At 38.6% G+C, this 22,131-nt stretch overlaps 1 protein-coding gene across 4 annotated transcripts in view; it reads left to right on the forward strand.

The window, feature by feature from the left end:
• VRK1 (VRK serine/threonine kinase 1) overlaps positions 1 to 21,917 on the forward strand; it is a 79,924-nt gene extending 58,007 nt beyond the window's left edge. For 3 of the 4 annotated variants that reach the window (XM_046009290.1, XM_046009288.1, XM_046009291.1), the window contains 3 exons: positions 1,068 to 1,233; positions 12,789 to 12,876; positions 17,725 to 21,917. In XM_046009290.1, the coding sequence (XP_045865246.1) occupies positions 1,068 to 1,233; positions 12,789 to 12,876; positions 17,725 to 17,838 (368 nt within the window). In that variant the 3' untranslated portion in view covers positions 17,839 to 21,917. Of the gene's footprint in view, positions 1 to 1,067; positions 1,247 to 12,788; positions 12,877 to 17,724 lie in introns of all 4 variants that reach the window. The other variant, XM_046009292.1, reaches the window with a different exon arrangement.
• Positions 21,918 to 22,131: the final 214 nt, after the last annotated feature.

A 22,131-nucleotide genomic window follows, 5' to 3' on the forward strand; every position in this document is an offset into this window, starting at 1 on the left:
TTTTTTCTCATCTTTCTCAAGTACCTAGAGTTGTGCCTGCCGCTGAGTAAGTGCTAATCAGTGAATGAATGGAAGGGTGTGTGTGTGTGTGTGTGTGTGTGTGTGTGTGTGTATGTGTGTGTGTGTAGCACTGACACGATCTCTTGGTTTATTGCATGTGGGGTGTGGGAGGAGATTTCTGGTTTGAGGAGCTGGAAGAATGGAATTCTCAGTAACTGGGGTAGGGGAAACCACAGGGGAGCAGGTTTAGGGGTAGGTCAGGAGTTTGGATTTGCATCTGTTGGGATTCCAGAGGACAGTTAGAGATCCAGGAGTCAGTGTATGAGGCCGTGGGCGCACAAGTTCCTGGAGGCTGGTGGAAGGGTGAGGCTGGGGACAGTAGGAGTTGTTAGCCTAAACATGGATTTCTGGTGTTGAGGAGTATCGATCTCGACTAGTAAGATTTCTTTTTAGGGGAGTGGTCCTGCCTCAGTGTACAGTGGGCCTTTCATCATTCAGAAGCTGATTTTTCTCTTTTATGGGAAAACTAGGTCTTGCTTCTTTCTTCCTTTTTCAACCTGGTTTTGGTATGTTTTATTTCCCATTTATACAAAAAATGCAGCTGTTTTCTATAGAACTAATGGCTTTCATGGCAAAAAAAAACCAAACAAAAAATGGACTGTGATATTCCTTGTACTTTAGTACCTTTCATTTTATAATCTATTTGAGGTCCTTTCCTGCTTTGTTTTTGTACCCTTAAAAGTACAACGTTATTTCGTGCATGTTTAAATTCTAGTATGTCTCTTATCTTTTGTCCCTTTTACATAATATCTCATATCTTATCATATCTTATCTTTTGTCCCTTTTACATTATATCTCAAAATAAGTTTCTTATTTCACTTACCTGACAATTCCTGACTTCAAAAGCATACTTTCCATTGAAGAAGTGATTTATGTAAAAAACATGGTCTAACAGGATACACATTTGCATTCTGATGTTGCTATAACCGTGAGTTATTTTCTTCAAAGAGATAAATTTGTTGTATTTGTAATTAAAAAATTATAGAATAATTGTGTTACTCTTTTAGATGAGATTGCTAAATACATGGAAACAGTGAAATTACTGGACTATGCCGAGAAACCTCTTTATCAGAACTTGCGAGACACTCTTCTGCAAGGACTGAGAGCTATAGGAAGCAAGGATGATGGCAAGCTGGACCTCAACCTCGTGGAGAATGGAGGCTTGAGAACAAAGTCAGTAACGAAGGTGAATTTTGTCCCTCAGTTACCCTTTGGCTTCCTGTGATGGTAATTGCAGCAAACACTAATTTTAGGGAAGTAAATCAGTAAAGAAAAGTGTGGCAGATTGCTTGGCAGTTACATATCTGTCACCATTAGGTAAAGGAGCATTCTTTATGAGACATGAAAGATGTAGACGGTTGTAGAAGAATAAATAGATATCTTTTCTTTTGTCCGGTAGCAAGTTCGTAAATTCCTGGAGGAGTCTAACTTGGCATACTGACATCTGGCAGGGCGATTTGGATGGGGCACTCGATTCGTAGCGTGGGTATTTTTTCCTCCCAGGCTACCTAGAAGGGATGGTCTCGTCTCTTAGCTCTTCCTCCTTTGTTGGTGGGCTCAGAGTGTTTATCATGTGAAAATTGGCGTTTGAAAGTTACTGTGTGAAAATTGACATTCAAAGGTTTCCTTGTGTGGTGGTGTTTACCATTTGAACGTTATTTTGCTCTTTATAGAAATATTACATAAAACTATGTATCTCCATATAAAGAGGTTAATTTATCGGAGAGTTAGGTTAACAGTGACCTTTATGGGCAAATTATGGTGCAGGATGTAAATAACTCCTGGTATCCTTTAAAATTTAGATTTTATAGGTATGCATTAACTTATTGGTTATTATTAATAGTTAAATTATTGATTAACTCAGAGATTTCCTTGTTAGTCTGAAATTACTGAATAAAACGTGCTAGCTGCTTTTAAATGGAAAAGAGCTACTTTTAGAAGAAAAAATATATATGTATTTTAAAGATTTCATTTATTTATTTGAGAGTGGCAGTGAGAGAGAGACAGAGCACAAGCAGGGGGAACTGCAGAGGGAGAGGGAGAAACAGGCTCCCTGCTGATGCGGGGCTCAGTCCCAGGATCCTGAGATCATGGTATGAGCTGAAGGCAGACCAACTGAGCCACCCAAGTGCCCCAGAAAAATATTTTTTCTACAATATTGACTATTTTTACTGTCATTGACTTTGTAAATTCCAGTAGATTCCTTTGGAAATCTTGTATTCTGAACTATGAGAAAAAGGGTTTAAAAACAAATTTTCTGTCTTTAAAATAAGAAGCAGCATTATTAAAAGGTTTCTGTAATTCTTTTTAACTTATAAAGGAGATGGGAATTTTGAAATTGTATTTTGAATTTTACTTTTTGGCAAATAATAGGTCTTTTTGTAGTTTCGCTCCAAAATCTGAATTAGACACGTACATCTACATATACATTTTTTTTCTCTTTTGTAAGTTTTGTCTTAATTGCATCGCTTCATTTTTGTGGTCAACAAGTGTGCTGAGAGCCACATCCAACTCTGAAATGAAGAGGATAAAATGGCAGCCCGAGTGGAGCTTTTCAGTAAGGTAGTGGACTTAGAGTTTGCATGTATATAAACATACAGCATGGATCTTCGTGCTCAGGACAGATTTCTGTGCATTGATATTTATAGATAGTTTTGTGGTGTTTTCCTCTAAAATTTTGCTGATTGAGCCGTGAAGATCCTGTTGCCGTGAGAACTTGTCCAGTGCCATACCCCCTTACTTTGCCGATCACTGTTATTTGGACTTACAGGCTAGAGGAAATTTGGTTTCTGCAGCTTGGCCGACTTTATAGCTGAATAGGTCAGTCTGCTGCAGAGCTAACATCTGTGACCTTACAATTCTCCTGTGTCCTTGGGGAGTTCAGAAGGCTGGAAATTTCCTGCTGGATCATCCCCTACGTGTATAGAGCTTTATTTAGAGGGGGAAAAATAAATAACAAGTGAACTATTAAATTTCCTTTATTAGTTTACTGCCCCCCCCCCCCCCCCCCCCCGTCCCGCCTTCCCGGCCATAGCTGACACAGGGCTATTCTTTGTATTAAAACGAAGTTGATAAAAGTTAAGATTAGGTAAGATCATGAAGCTGCTTGATGGTTATGTAACTGGAGGTGAGTTGGTAATTTGCTGACCTTTTGTCTTGCATTTTAATGTGAGAGTTGGACCAGGCCAGTTTTCTAAGAGTTAGTTAGTTAGTTTGTTTGTTTCTTTCTTTCTTTTTTTTTCAAAAGCCACAGAACATTTTCTTCAAATAAATTGTAAATACCCCACATTTAAAGCAGGTAAAAGTAGGACTCCACCAACTGAGAAGTCAGGGGCTCTCTGCAATGAAAAGCTTTTCCTTTGATAAGTTAGTATTCCCTCTTTTTTTTTTTTTAAACAAGGGGAATATAATCAAGATGTCGTTTTTTGCTCTGGTTGCTAGGAAGCTCAGAGTTCATTATGATGCTTAATCAGAAATTGTATTAATCCTTATAATTAAAATACATTCTCCTTTCCTTTTGTCATGATTTCTTAAAACTTTCTAAGTATATGTTCTTTGTATTTATGACACTCAAATCTCTTTCAGAAAGGAGAGATAGTTTTAATCAATTCAATAATTATTTCTCTTTATGTTTCTGAGTGTTGTCCATTATGGGAAAAACCTATGAGAATTGATTAGCAGTGGAATGAAACAAATAGCCATGCTTGATTATGGTACAGTAAATTTGGAAACTAGAGTGAACTATGAATTTACGACTTGAAAATGTTTTCAGCCTCGGTAGCCCAAGAGTTTTATTTAAAGCACAGGATATTGGGATGACATAAGGCTGAAGTAGAAAAAAACTAAGTATCAATCTACCCTTAGGAAGTACACAGCCAAAGATTTTCATTGTTGATTAGAACTGAACACTTGCATTAGAATTGGGCAGTCTAGTTCCAGCAGTTATTGGATTCAGTGTGTGCTCTTCAACCAACATTCAACAATATAAAGGTCTAATTTATGTACCTGGTCTAGGCTAGGTCCCTGGGGCTATAAAGATCAATAGCATGTAGTTCCATCCTTAAAGAATTCCTCCCTGTCCCATCTGGGTTAAGAACAGCTTAATTTACTGGAAAGAACTCAGCAAGTTAAAAGGACATTAATACCTCCATTAGCTATTTTCTTGTAAGGTTTTCATTAAGTTACTTGCCCAAGCCAACAAAAAGAGCTGTTTATTGGAATTTCTCGAGTCTCATCCCTGGAGATTCATTGAATAGGTTTGGAGTGTGGCCCTGCGATTTGCATTTTTTATTTTCAGACAGTATATACTGTTGTTTCCTATGATGACTCGCACATACCCTTCTCCCCACTCCCACGGTTTTTAGTTCTTTTAAGTTATATTATGCTAGTTGGCCTTCCTAGAGTTTCTCTGAAAAATGATTAACCATTAAATAAATCCCTGCTGGCACTCAGCCTGGAACATGGTACAAAGAGACAAGTAAGAGTAAAGGCCTTCCCTTGCCAACCGGTGTCCTGCAGCTGCTCTGGTGGACAGCTTCCTGCACCCCATGCAGCCAGTAGTTTCACTTAGATAGCCCCAGATAAACCCTCTGAATTTGGTGGAAGTCTAACTTGGTTAGCACGCTAGAATAATAGAAACAGTATTTTCCTTAGATTAATTTAGATGGTTGAAGTCCAGACGTTTCTTTCTGTTTTCTGATGGGGATTTAGCCTTAGTTTTCTATGCAAGGGGATTCATTGTTTACTAATGATTCTTTCCTTAGGTGCTTGAGCTCTGTATTTTAAAGCTTGTTTTATTTGGCTGGATTTTGTCAGATAGCCTTTTCCCCTTTGTCAGATATATATATATATAATATATATATATATATATATATATTTTAAAGATTTTATTTATTTGTCAGAGAGAGAGAGAAAGCTTAAGCAGGGGGAGCAGCAGGCAGAGGGGGGAAGCAGGCTCCCTGCTGAGCAAGAAGCTTGATGTGGGACTTGACCCCAGGCCCCCATAATCATTACCTGAGCCAAAGGCAGATGCTTATCTGACCAAGCCACCCAGGCGTCCCTTTTCTCTATATTTTAAAGTAAGATTATGACATATGTACAGAAAAATGCACAAGTAAGTGTGCAATTTGAACTTTACAAAGTGAGCCTACACATTTAAACATCCCCCCGATCAAGAGCCTCAGAAACCTCTCTCAGGCCCCCTCTTGGCCTTATCCCTTCATTGAGAATAACTAGTGTTTAAACTTACAACACTGTAAATTAATTTTGCCATTTAAAGAAAATTCATAGTAATAGCACCATACAATGTGTACTTTTATTGGGTCTGGTTTTTATTTGTTATATGTCTGAATTTCCGTGCTGTTGTGTACAACTGAAGTTTTCTGTGTCTTGTTACTGTTTAGTGTGGCACTCCATTATGTGAGTCCGTCCTAATTCCTTTATCTCTTCTGTTGGTGGATGTTTATACTGGTTCCAGTTTCTGGCAGTTGTAGTAATGCTGGTTAAGAACATTCTTGTAATTTCTTTTGGGAACTGCATATATTTATTTCAAGTGGGCTATATCCATGGCAGAAGTACTGGGGTAGAGGGTTTACTTATGTTTAGCTTTCGTAGGTGCTGCAAGCAGTTTCTCCCAGCAGCTGTCCTAGTTGATACTCTCACCGCCAGCTTATGAGAGGTTCAGTTGCTTGTCAACACTAGATGTTGCATTATATTTAATTTTATCCAGTTTGGTAGTTGTGTACTTGTGTTTCTTTGTGGTTTTAATTTAATCTCCTTTATAATATTGATTTTGAACACCTTTTCATATGCCTCCCCGTCTCCATTGCCCTTTTTCCATGAGGTGCATTTCAAATCTTTTGTTCATTAAAAAGGGGGAGGTTGTCAGTTCTCTTTTGATTTGCCAGACTTGACTACTTTCTATATATACAATCTATGTATTATACACATTTTTTTTTACAGTTGGTAGTTTATCTTTTCATTCTGTTAATGTGGTAATAACTCTTGATGAACAGAAAGTTCTTCATTTTAGTGAAGCCTAATTTATCAGTCTTGTTTATGGTTAGTATTTTGTATTCTATCTTGGGAAAATTTTGTCTACCAAGATCGTGAAGATATGCTGTTATTATCAAGAAATATTAACTTTTGTATTCAGGTCTATAATTTCACAGCAGTTGATTTTGTGCATGGTATAAGTCTATGTTTATTTACCTCCTATGGATAACCAGTTGATTTTAACCATTTATTAAAAAGTCTGTAATGTCCCCACAACACGTAGCAGACTTTCAGGTAACCATACGTGTTTGGGTCTGCTTCTGGAAACTCTGTTCTCTGTCACTGGCCCACTTATCTTTTTTGCCAAGCTGTACTGTTTGAACTCCTGGCTTCATAATGATACCATGATGATGGCGTAAGTCCTCCAACTTTGTTCTTCTTTTTGTCTTAGCTATTCTTGGCCCTTCAGCTTTACATGTAAATATCAGACTCAGCCTACTAATTTCTATACAAATACTTCTGGGATTTTGATTGAGATTGTATTGACTCTATCAATTTGGGAAGAATTGACATCTTCATAATATTCTTTTCTGTCCATGAATATGGTACACCCAGGTGTTTATTTAGGTGGTCTTTCATGTATCTCAGTCATGTTTGCAGTTGTCCCTGGCTGTGTAGAGATCATATGCATCTTCCATGGCTATTTTCTTGTAAGTGCTTAATTCTTTTGTATTGTCTGTAATTACCACAGAACTTCCCTTCATGTCATTTGGTTGTCAGCTCTGTCTGCTGTTTTTTGATGTTTCTAATATATTTATGAGTTCTGTAGTGATTATTATTCTATTTATTGGCTGTGCAGTTTCCTTGTAATCTCTTCATTTTCTTTTTTAAATTATCATTTCTCATTTACTCAGTTTTTAAAATCTTTTTTTTTTTTTAAGCCTCCAGTGCATGTTATAAGATTTTCTTCTTTTGGGAGTACTGTGTTTTCTTTCAGAGTAGAATCTTCAGCTGTCTTTTGCATGCTATGACCATTTATTTCATCTTCTCTTTTTGTTCCCAAGGATTCTAACTTTGTTGGCATGCTTCTTCTCTGGATCGTATTAATATTGAATAGAATAGTTTTACGTGGGCTTAACAGATTATTGTATTTGTGAATCCTTGGCTTTCCCATTTGATGAAACTGCTTTGCTTTTCCTCAGAGTTTGGGTTTGAGGGTTTGGCATTGCTAAGGGACTTTTCTTGCCTATAGTTCATACTCTGGGAGGACCTGGAGAGCCATGGCTCAGCTGGTACTGCAGGTCAGATTACGTGTCTTTCCTCAGTACCTGCTCCATTCCCTTCCTGGCCAGAAGATGCCAAAATTTGGTAAAATCTAAACCCAAATTAAGAGAAACCCTGTTGGGGATTCTTCTCTTAGCTATGTTTTACTCATTTTCTCTTTTGTAATCTGTTTTGGTAAATCATTGTTTATTGCTGAAAATAATTAGTCTTGAATGATTATGGTTATTTGGCCCTCTTTCTCCAGGCTTCTTCTCAGGGAAGAAACAGAATCACATGTTCTGATTTCGCTGAGGGACTGTGTGGGAATAGGGAAGGTCTTTTCCAGGGGCTCTTCCAGTCTTTCTTTTCAAGCTTCCTATTTATATTTTATAAATTGAAGGTTAGTGTTGAAAATTTCTGAATGGTGTTTGCTCATATTCTTTTCCCCAGTATGGTTGAGGGGTGCGTAGGAGCCCCATGTTGCTTTCTAGCAGTGTCTGACTCTTCTTGGCCACCAGTTCCCAATGGTTATGGTCAGAGGCTCTGTCATTGTTGCTGCTGAACTATTACTTGTTATTTTGTGTTCATTTCTTCAGAGTTTAGGTGGGGCAGAGTTTGAAATACTACCCCCCAGACATCCCTTATTTTTACACACAGTTTAGCTTGTTTGTGGGTGTGCCATATCGGGGCCACTGGAATCTATGCCCTTCCCCCACAAAAGACCACACGTGTTGTATTGTCACCTTCACAGCTCCTCATAGACCGTCTCCCACATTACAGTCGCTGGCAGTTCACTTTTGTACACGTGATAGCAGTAAGTCATTATTGGATAACAACAGTAAATTCTTCATTCCTCGTGGTATCTTAGGAGTGGAGAACTTGAACTAGTGAAGAACACAGTATTCCAAACTTTGTTAGTCACATGTGGAAACATTTGCTTTGGCTAAACCCTTTGCCCCAGACCTGTTAACAATTAGCGGAGTTCACGAGTTGTACTTGCTTTCCCTACCTCCGGAGGAGGTGAGCTAAACGTGTTGACAGGACATCTGAACGTAAGCAAATCGCAACAGCAACTGCAGGTAAAATGAAGTCCCGCACGGGCTCCATTTACGGTGCGTTGATACGCACCACATGGCGTCCGTGCACGTGGGCTTACCTCGGACGCTTCCTTAAGATGATTTGCAGAAGGCTGAAGTGATTTCTTCCAGGACTTAACAGTTATAGAAACTTGACATGTATGAGTTTAATGTTTTGGTAAAAACTAAGATTACTCTTTTGCTGGAATCTGTTTTTTTAGCATGTATTTTTCAGCTTGAGAATGCAGTCTGTGACCTTGCCAGGCACACAGTAGGTGCTTAGTAAATATGTGGTGGGTTCTCTGCCCTGGCAACGTGAAGGCCCGTGTTACTGCGGAAGGAAGTTGTAATAGTCCTGATTCTGGTTACAGCCTTTATCACTAGAACGCATTTAAAATAATAAATCACTTTAATGCATTTTCGCAGAATATTTTTAGATTATTCTCCAAATTAATCTGCTCCTCTTTTTAAGTCACTCACTTCCTGACCCGCTTCCCATCTTTTCATTTCTCCTTTTTCTGATTATGTCCGACCTTTTCCTGCTTTTTCTCAGAATGTATCTGTAATGACTTAATGTGCACTTAAACGTCACACAGGCTGTAGAAGGCTTGGTGCGAAATAGGAAGTCATCTCTTCATTATTACTACACTAGTTGAATGGTTGCTCAGCAGCTGCGGCCCCGTAGGTATTTCTGTGTAAAATACCATGCTAGGCCCCACAGAGCTCCACAGATGAGGAGCCGTCGTCCCTGCCGTCTGGGAGCACGCGCAGAAGGGAGAAGCAAGAGTGCAGACGAGGCTCTGCTCTTGGACTCTCCCTGTTTCAGAAGCGCGGCGCTAGCGTGAGAGCACAGCCGCCGGGAGCTGTAAGGGAGGCGGCGTCGGTCTGAGACGGCCCCGGAGCAGGAGCGAAGGGCTCTGAGTTCCAGCCTCTCCCACCCCAGCTGAGAAACACGGAGCTAGTTCTCTTGGCCTCCTGCCGTCTCCAGCCTCGGTGTTCTCTGCCTCCACTGTGAATTCTAGCCAACCCCGCTGGTTTTGTTAGTACTGTGTAACACGTGTGTCTGCTTTGCTTTCATAGAAGATGGGTGTTCTGTGGTGTTTTAGTTACAGTCAAGTAACAAATAATGTTTTTTGGGTTGCTATTAGTGAACGTAGGAACTTAAGTAAATAATGCTATTAGTTTATAAAGTATGTACCATTTGCACAGTGACTTCAGGTGGCCATAAGTAAATAAATAAGACAAACTGATTGGTGCAGTCAGTCTCTGAATAATTGTATTTAGAGTTCTCTCTTCATTGACACACGTACAGTACCAAACATTTAGAAATTTTAGTTAGGCTGTATATTCAAATTTTCTATAATAAACATTTGTGATTTTTGTAATAAATAGTTAAAAACCAACAACAGTCCTAAATACTACTCACCTTTGATATAGCCGTGGCTCTGATTGGCTTTTCTTAGAGGCTGTTAAAAGCATCTAGAGGTGATCTTTTGATGTGTGACCTGGGAAGCAAAGAATGAACGGGTTTTTGGTTTTTGCCTCACAAGATTTTTATTCTTTGTCCTGTTAAAACAGCTTTAAGTCTCTAAGTGGTCTCTAGTCAGTGTTTAGACTATTAGTAAATTATCAGTCCAAATGCATCTAGCTGATTTGTCTTCCTGTTTCTAAGCTGGAAGTGAGAAGCTGCTAATTAACTAAATTTTAGCCTAGCATATCTGAACACTTCAGAAATACAATGTGTAATACATACGCTAATGCCCTTTGAAATAAACCTAATTTTCTGCAGATATTTTAGCTGTGCTGAATTAAAAGAAAACTCTATTCTAAGTTTATAAGTCATTCTGGTGTGTCATATAATATTTTGATTTCATTTATAAATGCAGAGGCACTTTGTGGGACCTGGTGTGGAACATGACAGAATCAGATTCACGTAGTCCCTTTCTGAAGCCGTTTTCTGTTCAGAAAGAACCAAAATATGCACGATCTGAAGCCCACGATGTTGACAAATAACAAAATGAAGCATTAGGAGATAATCAGGAGAAAGAAGCTGCCAGTGAATTGTTTGGAATTTTACTCATTGCCTAGTAGAATCAGTAACACAGTTAGATGCTTTTAAACATGAAGGGTTTTTTTGTTTTTGTTTTGTTTTGTTTTAACTGGTCTTTTCCTATAGACATGGGCCCCTTTTGCCAAAACTAAATACATTCTTGGAAAAGTTGGGCAGGAGATACCCAGCTGGAGTGTGGCCTAATGAAATTCAGTACTTTACCTATTGCATGGGTGCTCAAAATACAGGTGTGCTGTTGTTGTTGTTGTTGTTGGTTGACTACTAGCTGATTTTCTTTCCTATGTAATTTACTTGCATGGAGATTAAGATAGCTCTTTTTTTTTTATTAAATAAGCTTGAGAACAAGATGACTGCACGAGGTTCTTGGGTAGAATATATTGGAGAGCTCCCTTTATAATGAGCATTTAAAAATCTGCCTTCTTAAAATCGGAAAATGCATTCTTTCCTGTATGGAAAGCAATATAGTAGTGAAATATTCCTCCTTAATTTTGGTCCGAATGAACAAAAGTGTCTGTGTTTATTCCTGCCTAATGCATCACAAATCTGCTGACATGCTAACCTTGGAGTCTTGGCTGGCGCTAATCAGGCCTGTGCACCGGCAGGAAAGATGTACCTAATGCACTCCATCAGTGCGGTTTGCATATGGAAGTTCTCACAGGGGAGCTGCCCTGTGCCAGCTGAGGGTTACCTGCCCACTGCAGTTATTGTATGTAATTATCGAACCAATCTGTTCAGCCCAGCAGGGTCTAGATGGTAATCATGAAGCGACACTTCGGAAGAGAAAGATGTAAGGCACTCTCCCCTTCTCTCATCAGTTATATGAAGTTACAGCCACTCTGAACAGCTATTCTTGAGAGGCAATACCTCCATATACAGATCTGCTAAATGAATGCCTTTGAAGGTTTCTTAAGGGTTAGTCAAGTTATTTTTGTCTGGGTGAAGCATTTTCTTAAGGAGCATGGCGGGGATCTCGGAGTTCTGATCTTTCCACGGCCACCTTAAGCATATTTCGAAACAGTGGGGTTATTTGTAATATGTAGATAATAACAGTTCTGACCATTTGGGGGTTTTCAGGTAATGTGGTTTGAGTAGAGTGGAGCTTTTCCATGCAGCTCTCTGTGGAACAGAACCCGCGGTTGCCATCAGGCCGGAGAGCGGCGTGCCATCAGCAGGCAGTGTGCAGAACGACCTGAAGCAAGGGAAATTCTCAGATGAAGTTCAACTTAATATTAATTGTTAGAAAATAGAAGCGAGGACTTTCTGGTGCATTGTGAATCTGAAATTTGGGACAGATGAGAGGATTTCCTAAATAAAATCTGGGCAACCCAGGGAAGCTTTGAGTTATCATTTGGATTTTAACACATTTAAATTTGAGACTACATGGGATAAAGCTATAATAGGAGAAATGCAAAGTTGTAAAGTTATTACTGAGTTCTTCCGTAGTCATTCCTACATGTAGATGTGTTGAGTAATTTAGAAACTTCACACAGGACTGAGTTAGTTAGAAAATGTCGTAGTGGTAGAAAATAATGAAAAGAAACTGAACGAACACTTGGGAAGGCTGGCTGGTGACAGACTTTTAGCATTAACTCCCAAGTAACCCTTAACTAGAAAAATAAATAGAAAGTTGGAAAAGCTTGAGGCGATGGTGGGAAAACTCAACCTGTTTTTGAGATTTTTAGGAGAGCTGTGTACTTTTAAGACTCTGCCTTTACAGGAAGGTGTCCCCCCTTAAACTTTTAATGAGAAGTATACCAAAAGAAGACATTTATTGGAAGTTTGTCTTTATTGATTCATGAGTAGGATTTTACCACTGATTGATAGGGTGTAAGCAGTGATATACTATATGGACAAGGTGTATATTTTCCCATTATCAAGCAGATTACCACGCCCCCTCCCCCGCATACCCCCCACACATTGTAAAATGGGGAGAGTAAGTATCATTGGCCTGAGTGGTGAAACCAAATTTGTTAAATGTTTGCTTTTCAAAGAGAGTTTCTGTATCATCAATTCTGGTTAGGCTGTCAGTGATGAACTATAAGAAGGGTAAAAAGTTCAACGTGGTTGTAGCAAACGAGCTGATGTTCAGACTAATTGTGCAGTTGAAGATTCTCTTTATCCCATTTTCTCCATCCACAGGCCCTTCCCCTTAGGTAACTACCACACTGTAGTTGTGTGTTTTCTTACTGTATGTTTTGTTACACCCACACCTGGATAGATTTGCATATATACTACTAGTATCTGGCAAGTTTGTGTATTTACTTATTTGACCATCAGACCGAATCTCTCTTTCTCTCTCTTTTAAAAAATCTCTGTGTAACAAGCGCAAGAAAGGAATTGAGGAGAGCACCAAATCCAGTGTCGAAGATATGGAATGCTCCAATATACAGAAAGAAGAAGCCACAAAAACCCGTAAGTTGAGCAATCTTGCCTTTTAGCTTTTTCCATATATAAACACACATTTCATTTCCTTCCGCTAAGTAAGAGGTTAGCTTATAGTCGTAACATTTTGATTTTGTAATAAAATATCCTACAAGAAGCTCTTCTATTTGAATAGTATTATCACAGTGTTCTTTGTACATACATTGTATTGTTTACTGTTCACAGTAATCACAAAGTTGGGGTCGGGAGCTACTCTGATTTTGCATCTAGAGGGTCCAAGACACGGAGCCCTTAAATGGCAGAGCCGGAACTCTTAACCTCTCAGGCTACTGCCTCTCCATTTCTGCACATTGATCCATGTCACGGGATCCGAGGGAAGGTCCGGATCGGGCGAGTAGTATCTGGGCTTATGTGGCTGCCAGTTCTACTGGCCTGAGCCACCCCGTGCTCCCCACTGAGTCTGCCACCTCTTCTTTTCTCTCAAGTTGGGACTCAAGGAATTAAAGCCTCAGTTATCACTTTTCCAAGCTCTTGAAGCAAAAAGCAGAGTATAAAGTCATTTCTGAGATGGCTCGTAAGCTGGTGGTGAAGCAGGGCATTAGCAGGGCCACATCTGCGAAGGGCACAGCGGGGCTGGGGCTGGGCTTCCTTCCGTGTGCCCCGCTTAGGAGACGGCCAGTGAGGGGTGTGTAGGCACACCTTTGGGTGGCTCAGAAAAGGGAAAACAGTTTCCAGGTTTCATAGGAGATAATTTCCTTGACGCAATGAAGACGTTCAGTGCTGGCTGCAGTACCATGTTTTTCTTTTTCCAAATTTCTCTTCTATCTCGCTGCCTTTTCATTTATTTATTCTTTCGTTGGTTCTGAAACATTTCCCACTTTGTAATAGAGAAGGCTCATTTTTGGTAAAAGTTTCATTAAAGCCCAAGAGCCCTGTTGAATCAGGCTAGGGAGGTATTTTACCTTTCCGTTGATGGTGTCGCCCGCGCATGTTTGTGGAAGACAAACGTTTGACTTCCACAGAGAATCTTCTGCACTCAGTTCTGTTAGCGTTGTCTTTCTTGGATAGTATGACTAGAACATCCTTAGGTTTACACGAGTTCACCGCAGAGAATCCAGGGGGTATCTAGAGAGGGAGGGTAGAACTTTACCCTGGAGGCTAAAGGTTTTGAAGGAAGTTCCTTTTTCTCTCGTGCAGCCATTTTCCGAGCCCTACTGTTCTCCCTGCCTCCCTTCTTGTTCGTTCTGTTATTAAGAAGTGAGGAGTCCCGAGGAGCAGTGCATGGGAGCCTGTCTCAGCCAGAGGCTAGCAGCAGCAGCTATGACAGTGAGTGGGAGCAACATTAAGGAGCATTTGTAAAGATAGAGCAATATTCTTACTTTAAAAAAATCCCTTATATTTTAAAAGGGGCAGTTTTAGTTCAGCAAAGAGACATCGTGGTAGTAAGGTTGATACCCATTTAGACCAGAGTGAATTCACAGCTGTGCATGGACAAGACTCATGCTTCTTCTGACTGCCTGAAGGTCATTTGTTACCTGAACTTTGCTTTAGTGAGCATCAGAGTTATTTGTTTTGATACATCAATGATTTTAAAATTGGACTATAATTATGAAAAAATGTTTTTTATACCTAAAATTTTAATTTAAGGTCCTTACCTTGCTGGTTTTTACGGGGAAAAATATATTAGTATTTTCATTTTATTTATTAATAACAAAAGAAGAGTGTGGACCCCGTTGCATATTTAAGGAGAACCATCCAGATTTTTTTGTTTCAGTTTAACAAAAAGAAGATAGAGAATGGTCGAATTCTCCCTTATTCATATAAACTCCAAATTGCTTTACTTAAATGCTATTTCTCTTCTTATTATAATTTTTCCTTTCTCCTAAAGTTCAGGGCTAGTTAAAGTATTTTGCTGTCTAAATATTCATAAATGAGAGAAATATTACCTGAGATGGTAAAATGTTATTGCTTCTGAAAAAAAAAAGGCCAGTGTTCATGAAAATATATATTTGTATTCATCATTTTAAAGTAACTTGAAGGAGGAGGCACGTTATTATGTTTGAATTTTGTTTTAAGGAAATCTGTAATACAGTGACTTCGGTGTTCTAGAGCTTTAAGACTTTGTGTCATAGCGTGTTTCAGGAATGGTCACCTCTCACAGCAGCAGCTTTAGAAATGTCAGTTTCTTCATTGACAATTTTATTTTCAAACACAATTTATGGTTTACAATATGGTAAGAGATTTTTCTCACTGTGTGATCTTTCAGAATGCTGTGCCTGGCAAAATGGGAGCAACTTTCCTTTAATATCTATTTAGACCATTTTAAAAACGCGTATAATTTTCTTGATACACCTAAACTCATTTTGACTAGTTGGGGGTCTATTGTGTAAGAACACATTCTGAAAGCTTTCAAAATGTGTATTGTGTAGGTTTTCTCAAAGAAAGAGAGGGGGTGACGGGGTGGTTTTCAAGAAGAACAGAGGCCTCTAATCCTTTTATTTTTATGCAAGGCATAATTTTTACCAATTGAGAAAATTTGGTTATTTGCTGCAAGTAATTTTTTTCCCCCACAAAATGATAAGCCTTAAAAACCATGCATATTCTGGCATTTCAGAACTGTCCCAGTACTTCAGAATTGTACTAAAAATTAGTTAATGTAGCCATGATATTTATGGCTAGCTGCTTTGTCCCTCCCGTTCATAAAATGGACAGTAATCCACAACCTTCTCTTGTTAATGTTATATTTGAACAGTCTTGAATTTTGGTCCATTCTTGAGAAATCTGAGCGAAGCAGAATTGACAGTTACCTTTTGAATATCTATGATCCGGTCGAAAAAGAGATCTTTTTAAGGGCACACTACAAAGACACTTCCCACTTGTTTTAAATTTTCGTATTAATAAAATTATACAAGAGTATCCAGACTCACACTTTTCCTTTCCAGATTTTAAATTTTACGCACTAGTCTTTTACCAGTAGTAATATATTATGAAAATGGGTACATTTTTTTAAGGAGCCGAGAAGAGGAAAAATATTTTTTCTGCCACAGTTAGAATTATTAGAGAAAATACTGAATTGATACCTGCAGCAAAGACTCCACATTGTAGAATCCTGATTCTATAATAAATTCCAGGTAGTGTTTTTAGTTGCAGTGAAAAATTTTAAATCTAGATTGCAAGGGATAAGCAGCAGTGGTATTTAAGAGTAAATGACAAATTAGGATGTTAATGAGAATAATACTACTTGAACATAGTGATAGCTATTGTTAAGTGTTCTTTGTAATATGACGATAGATTCCAAATTTTATTGAAAGGAAGATGCACTATAGTCCTGATTACTGACCTGGATTTTGTGATACCCTGTTACACCCCATCTTAGCCTATCACAACATTTTTGTTTTCTGTGCAAAATTAATTTCAAAATTCTTAAAATAAAAAATTAGAAATGTACCATGGGATATATATATTTTTTTTTTTTTTTTTTTAGATTTTTATTTATTTATTTGACGGAGAGAGAGAGATCACAAGCAGGCAGAGAGAGAGGCAGAGAGAGAGGAGGAAGCAGGCTCCCTGTGGAGCAGAGAGCCCGATGCGGGGCTCGATCCCAGGACCCTGAGATCATGACCTGAGCCGAAGGCAAGGCAGCGGCTTAATCCACTGAGCCACCCAGGCGCCCCCCATGGGATATATTTTTATCTATCACAAAAATTGAAGAAAAAGCTCAAAAGTTTAAACCAAAGTATAGGCTATGCATATCAATGGCAGGAAAAAAATATCCATGTAAATTTGAAGTTTGCTTTAATTGAAGTATATGGCAATTAAATAAAAACTGGAACTTGGAAAAATAAACACTAATTTTTAAACTGATCTTCCACAAAGTAACTAACTAAGCCTGTAAACAGGAAACCTTTAGAATGTATTATTAGATGTACAGTAAGTATTTTGTCCTAGATTCAAAGACTGTTTTGTACATTTCAGGAAAGAAGTATTGATCTGTTGTTTAGTGCATTCATTGATGGATTATGGGTGACCATGCTGCCCCTCACCCTGGTACCGTTGCTCTTTTCCTGGCCAAGGGAGGCACGAGGCGGTGGGAAGGCACACTTTGTTTGCCAGCGCTAGGCAGCCGTGATCGGGCTTACACATGCTCTTCCGACTGCCGTGCTTGCCTTGGAGGTAGAGTGGGGGTGCTGGGTGGGGACAGTCTCTCCTTGGTGAGGTGGAATTCCCATAAAGAACTCTGCCCCCAGTAAAGACTCACCGATTTATTCCAACTCAGGAGTAGTTGGATAGAAACTGTCATAAAGTACTTAGACCAGGATTAGGTGTGATGTTTCTTTAGAAGGCTGCTCAGTTGGGGTCTCTTTAATTCCTAGTGAAAAAGACTTCATGTTTTGGAATGGCCCAGCGCTCTCCTGCCTAAAGAGTATAGGTAACAAGGCTTTAAAAAGCAACACCTTTTATTCTTTGCTTCTCAGAAATAAGCATTACTTCATCGCTTCCTTCCCAGAAATGAATGCCTGTCTTGTTGCTATAGGTTACCTTCGGACTTACTGTTTTAAATTGCAAATAAAAATTTGGGGGAGAAATATTTCAGTGCCCTTGTAAATTGGATGTGTTTTTTACCTTTGGGAGAGTTCTGTTGTGACTTAAGACTGAAAGGTAATGTTAGCATATTTTTTGACATATTAAAAAATTAACACAATTTCCAAAGATTTTCAGGCTATTAACCATTACCTTTGTGTGTGAATTTTATCTCCACCAATCATCATAGTCAATTAGATTTTTAAATACAAATAAGTATATATGGAAATGCTTATATTTCTCTTCTTTAGTTTTTATAAGTTAATGATTGGAATTTCTTTGTTTTTTCTCTTCAAGGTTCAAAAACCAGAAAGAGAGTCCAGAAGTAAATCAAATGCTGTAAATCGACTTTTCTTCCTGTCGTTTGACTTACTCCTCTTTTTCTATTTTAACTGTTGTATTTTCATGTGAGTCTTTGAGGATGGGGCTGACCATGAAATAACTATGTCTTTGAAAAATATAAACTTTTTTTTATTAAGTAAATACTTTGTACAGTTTATTAAAGGCTAATTTATAAAATTGAAAATCTTTAGGTCATACTCTTTAAGCTTATCCTGAGCTGTGTGTGTCTGAAGCTGGGCAGGAGCTGCAAGAAAAACCACGATGGTGTTACTTTCTAATCACTGTCCGTTGTCCCGCGTGTTTAGAAATGCTTGGCAAGTTCCTCACCTTTAAGCAGATATACAAACCTTAAAATAAAGGTCTCTTCTTGTGTGATACAAATACACCATTTGTTGTGGCCGTAAGATTTGGATTGCATTGGTTCTGTTCAGTTCCACAAGCATTTACTGCGTACCTGCTGTATGAAGCAAGAGGAACAAAGAAGGGAAAGGGTTAAGAAGGCAAAAGCGGGGTAGTAAGTAGGTCTGTGGGCGAGCAGGCACAGGTACTTGCAAGTTAGATTGTAGGGGGACCGCATAAGCATGTAAGCGGCACGAGATGAAAACAGGTGGTCAAGCATCGGGTGGCCGGGTGAGTGCGGGTTTACGGACCGGCTTCTTTTAAGGAGGTCCTGTGAAGCGAGTAAAACAAAGCAAGCTCACTGCTCATTCACAAGAGGTTATTTTTCATATAAGTGTCGGCTTTTTGTGGCATATGATGTCTGTGCAGTAAACCAAGTACTCGAGAGTTTTGATGATCAGACATTTTCAGCTTTGGACTTTTTATAGTTGCCCTGACAATAAAAGCTTGGGATTTAAACCTTTATGAACAATTTCAAGGTGTACTTTGTTGCAGAAATTGAAATTGGGTTGGATTTCCTAAAGGGCCGTACATCTCACCGCTTAATGGCATGTTCCGTGTTTGTAGATGGTATAGAGACGCTCTTTTATTTCAGTATTTAAGCATTAAGCATGGATTCAGAACCTAAGTAGTACATGAAACTAGTGATTTCTCTGTTGCTTAGGACAAGCCTCAAGTAGGTATTTCTTGTTTTTAAAAAAATGTGTTGATTTAAAGAAAATGGGAAGTAATAGTGCAGGCGGGATGTCGACATACCCCAAATTGGTCAAGGTGGTGCCACGTTTGAGCAGCTCTGAGCCAACACTGAGACTTGAAAACTTTGGCCCCAAGTGTGGGTGTTTAGGTGCCACATGCATGGAACGCATGTCACTGCCGTGGTCAGATGCTGAAAAGTGCAGACCAGATCTGCAGACTTTCCTTTGAAAGTTCATCCTTTAAAAGCCTCCTGAAGTTCTCGAGCTGTGTGTCTTTGCAGAAGCGAGAACTAGATTTTGGGCAGAGCCTCCTCCTGTTTTCTGTAGAGTGTTGGATTTCTGTGCTCATCAGTGTTATGGTCCCAAGTTTATTTGTAACACCTAACTCAACTCTCAAGTTCTGTTTCAAACACATTGATGCTTAAAATAGGATAAAATGTGTGTGGTGTGTTTTTGTGTATATGCCTTAGCCTTTTTTATTTTTTAGAACACAAAAACATAGCAAAACCTGTTGGTTAAATATTAAGAAAACAAATATTTCCTCACATATTGTTTTTAACAAGTGCTGGCATCTTCGCGAATGTTACTCTGTTGGCAGGGCTGCAGAAATTAAAAACTAGTAGCCAGAGTAGCCAGTTGGATTCATTGGCTGCATCTCCTAATTCCGCTGCTCTTCTCCTTCTTACCTACACTAGGCTTCGTTGGCTCCCTTTGTTTGAAACCAGTGATCAAATGGCCTTGTCATTCAGAGTTACGCTTTTTTTTTTCCTTGCCATTTTCAGTTTTGTACTTATTACTTTTCTCTTGCATCATTTCTGTTTCCTTTCCAGTCCGTGTTTCAGAGGACTTTGCCAGTCTCTGTTCCTTCATAACCCAGCGTCCACGTTCTGACAGGTGTTCCTGGCACCACACAGTCCTGCCTTCTCTGCCGTTTTCCTCGGTCGTTAGTGAGCTGAGATGGTCTGGTCTTTTGAGGATCGACACCTGTGCCAGGCTCTTGTCCTTCACACCATGGGGCAGTCTGTGCTTTAGATGTTCTAGAAAGCAACCGATACATCATTGGTAACCAACTGAGCCCCGAAGTAAAAGAGGTAGTCTTCAGTGGTGATCTCATAAGACAAATAAAATGCTAATAGACCAGAGCTGTAAAACTCCAGTTATTTTTTTTAATTACTAAATTAAATGTGCATATAAAGGCCCACGTTACATAGCAGTAAATTAGTGGTGGAAATACAAATAAATTATATGTATTTATGTGTTTATATGTGGTTGTGTTTATATGTGGTTGAGCAGTCTGTGCTTGATTATCCCTTAAAATGCTATTTTGTTGACTATATTCTTGTGATTACCAAAGTTTGTTCATAATACCTGGTCACTGTAGGAGATTTACAACACACAGAAAAGTATGAAAAGACAAACTAGCCATATTACTCCCACTCACAGGAAACCACTGTGAATGTTTTGATACATTTTCTCCCAGGCTTTTCTATGCATTTTTATCTTAAAATAATTATTATACTTTATATAAAACTTCATATATTGCTTTTTAAAGCTAGAATTAAATACTTTCCATGTTAGTATACTTTATGGATATAATTCTTATGTTTCTATAATATTTTATCTTGTGGCTTTATGACACTTTCCTGACTATCTCCCTAATGGTCATTTGGACATTTAAGTTGTCTTCGGTATTGAGATATTACAAATAATTTAAAAAAAAATTTTTTTTTTTTTTTTTTAAGTTCATTCAGGTAATCTCTACACCCAGCATAGGGCTTGAACTCATGACCCCATGAGCAAGAGTTGCATGCTCCGCCAACTGAGCCAGCCAGGAGCTCCTATAAGTAATATTCTTGATTAAACTAGGCAGGAATCTTGGTCCACATGTGCGAATATTTCCTTAGATTTTCAGAAGGCAACCACTGGGGCAAAGACTATGAAAATGGAAGATTACTGATGCATATTAACAAGTTGCTTTGCAAAAATCCACCAGCCAACTCTTTGCCCGGAAATCAGAGTGCGCAGCTTAGATTTGTCATCCTTGAGTATTACTAATTTTTATCATTTGATAAGGTAATTTTTTTTTAATTGTTAGTGAACCTAAGCAGTTTTTTATTTATAAACTAATCGCTCTGTTTTCTCCCTGGTACATTTGTTTGTATTATTTGTGTAGTGATGATCTTAATCCTTGGTTGTGTTTGTTGCTGACTTTTTCCCATTCATTTTTTTTTTGATGGTAATGTTTTTTATTTTTGTGAAATTTAATATTTATGGTTTTAATCTTTTGATCTTTTTCATTGTAATTCCTACCACTGTTTTAAAATATTCCCCATCGTGAAATCAGAAACATTTACCATGGCTTTTTCTAGGCTTTTTGTCTTAATGCTCCTAAATTTTTCATCCATATGGAATTAATTTTGGCACATGTATTCCAAGAGGTGAGGATCACGATTTATTTTTTCCAGATAGCTAACCGGTAGCTTTAGTGCCACTGCTAAATAAATCTTCTTCCCAGCCCCTTGTACCCTGGTGTATGATGCCTGCCTTATTCTATATTAAGTTATTTTACCAGAGTCTGTTTCTGCACTGTTTGATTTTATTGATCTGTCTGTCTGTCCTTATGCCAGCACCACCCTGATTTAATTAATGCCATTTTACTTTTTACTTCTTACTGTTTCCCAGGTCACATAACAGAAATCAGAATGAAAGAAAAAGTTCACTTATGAGCTTACTGCACTATAGAAATCAGACTCTCGTTCTTTGGCTATGGTATCTTTTAAGTCCTGCTTTCGTGCCTTTTTATTTCTCACAATTACAACAGTTGAATAGATGAGGTTTTGTGAGCTTTGGTTTATTTTAAAGTTCCACAGGTATTCTATGCCCCTCATTCGTCAAGCTTTGCGTAATGAGGGTAAGGCACACTGAAGACTCAGTACTGGAGAAGGGGCTCTGGGTACACAGGCCGCAGCCTCGCACATTGGATCAGGGATCTTTGCGGTGTACTGCTGACCGGGCGGTTTAGGCAACTCTGTATTCCTTGGGTGTGATCTTGCAAATAAAATGCTTACCATTTCCACTATACTAAGTGTGTGTTATTCATAGAGTGGTCAGTTTTCTCTTATTATGACAATAGTGTTGTATAATTTATGAGTAGCATTCCTGAATTTTTGTAATTTTGGCCCAAGTTAACCTATAATCTTTCTGCATTGAGCATATTTTGTTTTATTTAAGTAAGGCACCATAAATGATCTTTGAAAAATTCTTTCCT

The sequence above is a fragment of the Meles meles genome, chromosome 6, assembly GCF_922984935.1.
Source record: "Meles meles chromosome 6, mMelMel3.1 paternal haplotype, whole genome shotgun sequence".
Taxonomy (NCBI): Eukaryota; Metazoa; Chordata; class Mammalia; order Carnivora; family Mustelidae; genus Meles; species Meles meles.